At 44.3% G+C, this 5,766-nt stretch overlaps 1 protein-coding gene across 4 annotated transcripts in view; it reads left to right on the top strand.

Moving 5' to 3' along the window:
* Positions 1–5,766, top strand: part of PHF21A (PHD finger protein 21A) — a 92,645-nt gene that overhangs the window by 79,080 nt on the left and 7,799 nt on the right. For all 4 annotated transcript variants that reach the window (XM_015569521.1, XM_015569522.1, XM_015569519.1 and 1 more), the window contains exon 11: positions 4,938–5,093. In XM_015569521.1, coding sequence (XP_015425007.1) covers positions 4,938–5,093 — 156 coding nt within the window. The remainder of the gene's footprint in view (positions 1–4,937; positions 5,094–5,766) is intronic.

Below are 5,766 nucleotides of genomic sequence, written 5' to 3'. Positions count from 1 at the left end.
TGCTGTGTAGCGTGTCCCTCCATTTGGATGACCTGATTGTTTCCTCAAGAGCAGATTGGAGGCTGCGTTTCTGTAGGAACACTAAGTAAGCGGTGATGAGTCCTCCGCTCTGACCAGAAATCAAACCCACAACCTTTTGGGGTATGTGATGACATTCCCACCAACTGAGTCACTCTGCCAGGGCCACACTTTTTTTTTTCTGAACTAGTTAAATTTTAGGCATCATGAATCTTCACCCCAAATGCTTTGGTTTTTATCTCCTAAGAATAAAGATATTCTCTGATATAGCCACAATACAGTTACCAAATAGAGGAAATTTAATATTGATAAAAGGTTATTATACAATATACAGTTCATACGCAGCTCTCTCAATTTGTCTCGATTATTGCCTTAGTGGCACTTCCATTTTTCTTCTTCAGGATCCAATTCAAGATCACTCTTGCATTTCTTGTCTCTTTAGCCTCCTTACTCTGGACCAGTTTCCCATCTTTTCTTTGTCTTTCGTGGCATTGATGTGTTTAGAAAGATAGGCCAGTTGCTGTGTAGCGTGTCCCTCCATTTGGATGACCCGATTGTTTCCTCAGGTCACTAAGGAACACTAAGTAAGCGGTGAAGAGTCCTCTGTGCATCGCAGCAGGAGGCACGTGCTGTCAGTCTGTCCCCTTGTTGGTGATGTTAACGTTCATCCTTAAAATAGATCCCATCGAATGTCTCCACTTGCACAGGCACCTGTTTCCTCAGCTTTGAGTCTGTAAATACCCAGTTCCCCAGAAAACTGCTACCCAGTGGTTTTAGCATTGTTTTGCTGGTTCTTGCCTGCAGTTCTTATTCAAAGGTGTTTGCAAAATTGATTGGGATTTTAAAAGGCCCAATGTGTGTAAAATATGGAGACGAGACTGTGGGAGGATAGGACGGGAGCAGGGAGATCAGTGAGGAGGCTGTTACAGTCGTCTGATCAGGAGCCAACGCTAACTTGGCCTAATATAATGGGTAGAAATGGAGATGGAGAAAAGTGATTGAGTCTGCATCTTTTTGAAAAGCCAGTAGAATTGGATAATGGGGTATGAGAAAAAGAACATCAAAGGTGAATCCAAAGTTTTTAGCCCAAACAGCTAGGAGGCTGGAACTGCCCTTTCCTGGACATGACAGGAGAAGCAGGTTTGGCATGTCTCATCTCTCTCGTGAATGACAGAGCTTGTCTTTAGGGCCACCTTCTGGTACAAGATCCCTTGCATTACAGGCTCTTAGTAGTCTAAAGTCTGCCCCTCTCCAAAGAGCAAAAGAATACCATCTGCACATCCTGAGTCCAACTTCAGAAACGACAAAGGGAGTGTCATCTGTGGAGGACCAGGTCACGGAGGAGTTCTGTTCTTTGACAGGCGTCCTTCCGTGCACATAGCTGGTGGCTTCAGACCCAGCCTTGCTGTCAGACCCCGCGTTTGTCCAGCTTTCCTTTGGCAGGAGTCATTGATTCAGGTTTCTGCTTCTCCTGTTAACTGGCACCAGGCATCCCTGTGGCCACCTTGTTTGGTGGCAGGGAAATTGTCTGAACTTCTTTGAAGTTAAAGCATTGGCCAGGGGTGGACAGCTCTTGGTGGGGCTGTCCCCCAGGAGTTCTGTGGTTCTGCATGTAAGTCTCTTCCTTAAACAGTGTTGTTTTTATTTTTGTGACTTTGGGCTGAGGGGGTTTATAAAATGGTTTTCTGGAAAGGATCCACTCAGCTCTAATCACAAACTAAAAGCTTCTGCCAGGTTTTGTGTTAAAATATAAACACTGTTCTTCTTAGAAATCTAAAGATAAAAGGAAGCTTTTCTAAAACCACTAAATAATGTAATTGACTTCTACTTTTACATATCTCAACAGTGGCAGTTATTAAAATCGACACACAGGGCTCTGTATATTAGCTTCTGGGTGGCATAACCCCAACAACATTAATTAAATAATAACAGCTGAGAGGCAGGCATTTCCTGGAGATCAATACCATCTAGAAGGACTTGGTACAAGATACGGCTGGGCGCTAATCCTCAGGATGTAACTTGTTGCCACTGTCATCACTTTTATGAGAAGGGAAGATGAGTTGACATAATTATACAATTTTTTTTAGCAAATGATGAAGTTGCAATTGATACAACCAGGGCTTTTTTTTTTTTTTAAACCTATGGCCTCAGCCCCTAGCAAAGAATTGTGGGTCAGACATCTTTCCACATCCCATTTGGTTTATGGTAATAATTCGGTCCTTCACCAAAGCCTAAGCTTTCTGACCTGGTGCAGCACCTCGTTGGACTTCCTTTCTGTTGAAGCAGAGAACCAGTTCTGTGTGGATGGAATACATGACTTACCAGTTCCTATTCATTTCTATGGGTAGGAGTTCTCAAGTATGGCCTGGGGGTCCCTGAGACTCTTTCGGGGGGTCCATAAAATCAAAACTCTTTTCATGATCATACTCAAACACTCTCTTCCGGTTTCATTCTCGTTCTCTCAAGAGTGAACAGTGGAGTTTCCCAGATATTACATGTCATGATGATATCATCACTCTGATGGCTAATGGGCAGTGCACCTATGTGTTCTGGGGTTCAAATTTTCCAATACATATTTTTGTAACTTCCTGGATTCTATAATTATTTCAAACTTAAAATGTTTTAAAACTTCTAAGTAAATATCAATGTATCTAACTCCCATAAACGAAAGCTCTTTGAGGTCTTTAGTAATTTTAAGAGTGTATGTCTCAGTGGTTAGAGTGTCAGCCCACTCACCCAAGGGTCGTGAGTTCGATTCCCAGTCAAAGACATGTACCTGGGTTGCAAGTTGGATCCTTGGCCCCCAGTTGAGGCACGTGCAGGAGGCAACCAATCAATGTGTCTCTATCACATCTCTCTCTCTCTCCCTCTCCCTCTCTTCCCCCTCCCTGCACTCACTCCCTTCCACTTTCTCTAAAAATCAATGGAAAAAGTATCCTTGGGTGAGGAGTTAACAACAACAACAAAAAGAGTGTAATGGGGTCCTGACACCAAAAGATTACGAGCTACTGCTATGAGCTATATAAAGAGGATACAATGTTGTTGTTTTCCTTTAGCAACTGAAATAAATTAGTTAAGTTTTATTTTATGTACTCTCCACCTTCCACTTCTTGATGTTCTCCTTATTCAGGATAAAAGGAAAGTGAGAACTCTTTACCCAACAAATACCTCTGAATGAAATGTGCACTTTGTCTCATCTACTTCATCGCTGCTAATTCTATCTATGGTTCATGAAAAAACTCTCTGAAACCCTAAAATTTGTGTAAACTTCATAAAGATGCAGACTTACAACATGGGGGTGAGCTTTAAGAAAAACTAACCCTCTGGAGAAGAGCACTCTCAGCCTGATTCTAAGAATAAAAAGCAAGTCACGGTAATCAAGGAGTGAAACTTACCTGTTTCGGTGCCTGGAAGTTGAACTGTCGGGCATTCTCGTGTAGTGTGTTTGCACATGCACTGGGTGTCTTTTCTACTGCCCAGAGGTGACATTTTCTTACTCAGAAAGGTTAAAACCCACCCACACTGATAATCGTACAACTTTCCAGCATCTTCTAGCTGCTGGGTAGCCTGCTAACTGGCAGAGGAAGTCTCCATTCCTAGCGGAAACACGGGCCTGGGGAGAAAGGGCTTCCCAAGTGGTGGAGGTCTTTCATGGGAGGAGGACCTGCTCTCTGAGTCATTGCTTCCTGTGCACAAGTTCTGAGTTAAGCCTTTTGGCAAAATAGTCTAGATTCTAGAACCTAAAAACACATTGGCAGGAAAGGGTCTGGCCCACGGCCTTTGCTGGCTCCCCTCCGACGCTCCCTCAGCCTTCCCTGCCCTGGATCCATTCAGCGGCCTTAGTCCTGCTCAGAGGACGGGGCGGGGATTCACTTGCTGAAAAATGCCTCTTGTGTACTTCTTTCTCAGTGCTCTCCTCTCCACGTTGTAAGGAGATGGGCTTTTTTCTGAGGGTGCCTTCTGCTCAGAAGCTTCAGCCGCCCTACCTGAGAACTCACTGGTGGGCGGGAGAGCGCACAGAGGCCCTTCTCGCCTCACCTGGCCAAGGATTTTACAGGGAGGGGTACAGCCTCCAGAATAGAATGGGCCGTTGACCAGCACATGCCCAATGCTGGTTTAAGGGAGAACATTGTCAGCTGTTACTTTGGCTTTTAAAATCTTCATATTAGAAAACTCGGTTTAATCAATTTAATTGGCTCCTGACTTACTCTTTTCCCATTTGACCTTTCACCATTATCTTTTCTCCCAGAGCAAGCAGAGTTTAGTAGAATTCCATTGCTTACCTATTGTCTTTCCCAATCCTTCTAAGTTTTCTCCAAAACTGATAGTAATGCGAATGTTTATATCTTTGGTCTCAGAACACATTGTTGAATGGGTTTCAGTGTCTTCAAGCTTTCCCATTTGTGGGTTAGACTTTACCAAAATGTAACAAATGCTGAGCTCTCACCCTTGAAGTTAATTTTGGCCTAGAGTCCCTGTGGTCGGCAAACTCATTAGTCAACAGAGCCAAATATCAACAGTGCAACGATTGAAATTTCTTTTGAGAGCCAAATTTTTTAAACTTAAACTATATAGGTAGGTACATTGTTATTAACTTCGTTAGGGTACTCCTAAGGCATAGGAGGAGCCACACTGAAGGGGCCAAAGAGCCGCATGTGGCTCACAAGCCGCAGTTTGCCGACCATGGGCCTTGACGACGACAGCTTTCCCATGAAGTCTGCTTTCAAACGAAGAATACTGCCCCTGCCCAGGGAGCCTCAGCTATATGGGGCAGGTGGGGGCTTGTGAATACTCCTGTAACATGTTAGAGGGGGCACAGCTGCTTGTCCTAGAACATGTATATGTATCCAGACTGTGCGTGTTAACATTCACATTTTACCTTTTTGTCCTCTCTCTTACCTCTCTTCTCAATTTCATAGGGTGATATCCATGAGGATTTTTGCAGCGTTTGCAGAAAAAGTGGTCAGTTGCTGATGTGTGACACGTGTTCCCGTGTGTATCATCTGGACTGCTTAGACCCTCCTCTGAAAACGATTCCCAAGGGCATGTGGATCTGTCCCAGATGTCAGGACCAGGTAGGGGGACAGTGGTCAGACAGAGGGCGGGACCAAGGATGAGCAAGATGACATGGTCAGGTCTTCCTTCTCCTGTGATCTAGGGGAATGGCCATCGCTGCCCTTCCCAGTTCTCAGGCCATGTGAGCCCTGTTCACAGCAAAGCACTCGCCTGCCAGCTTCCCTCCCCTCAGAGACATTCTGTCATACTCGTGAGGCAGCGACTCGTTCTGTCATACTCGTGAGGCAGCGACTCGGTGTGCTGGGGGAGAGACCCTGATTGCTTCCCTTTATGTGAAATGACTTATTACCTTGACCCTAAAAGTCCATAAGATTTTCTGCCTCATTCTCTAAGAATAGTACAAACTTAGTATATGTTTTTGAAACTCGTGCTTTCTTAAATGAAAGTATTCAATCGGTTGTTTCATTCAGAAAACAGCTTCACTTTTAACCTATGTTGTCATCAGGATCAGAGAGCTAACTATACAGTGGTATCAATATTCCATGGACTTGAAAGGCAAGCACAGAATCATGCGCTACTTAGCAACAGGAATACATTCTGAAAAACGTGTCATTAGATGATTTTGTCCTTGCGAGAGTATCACAGAGCGCATTTACACACACCTAGATGGTAACCTGCTGCACACCTGGGTCCAGACTATTGCTCCTGGGCTGCAAGCCTCTGTGTCCCATT

Source organism: Myotis davidii, unplaced genomic scaffold, assembly GCF_000327345.1.
Source record: "Myotis davidii unplaced genomic scaffold, ASM32734v1 scaffold265, whole genome shotgun sequence".
Taxonomy (NCBI): domain Eukaryota; kingdom Metazoa; phylum Chordata; class Mammalia; order Chiroptera; family Vespertilionidae; genus Myotis; species Myotis davidii.
Note: the sequence above shows the minus strand (reverse complement) of the source record. Positions and strands in the feature narration are given on the sequence as shown.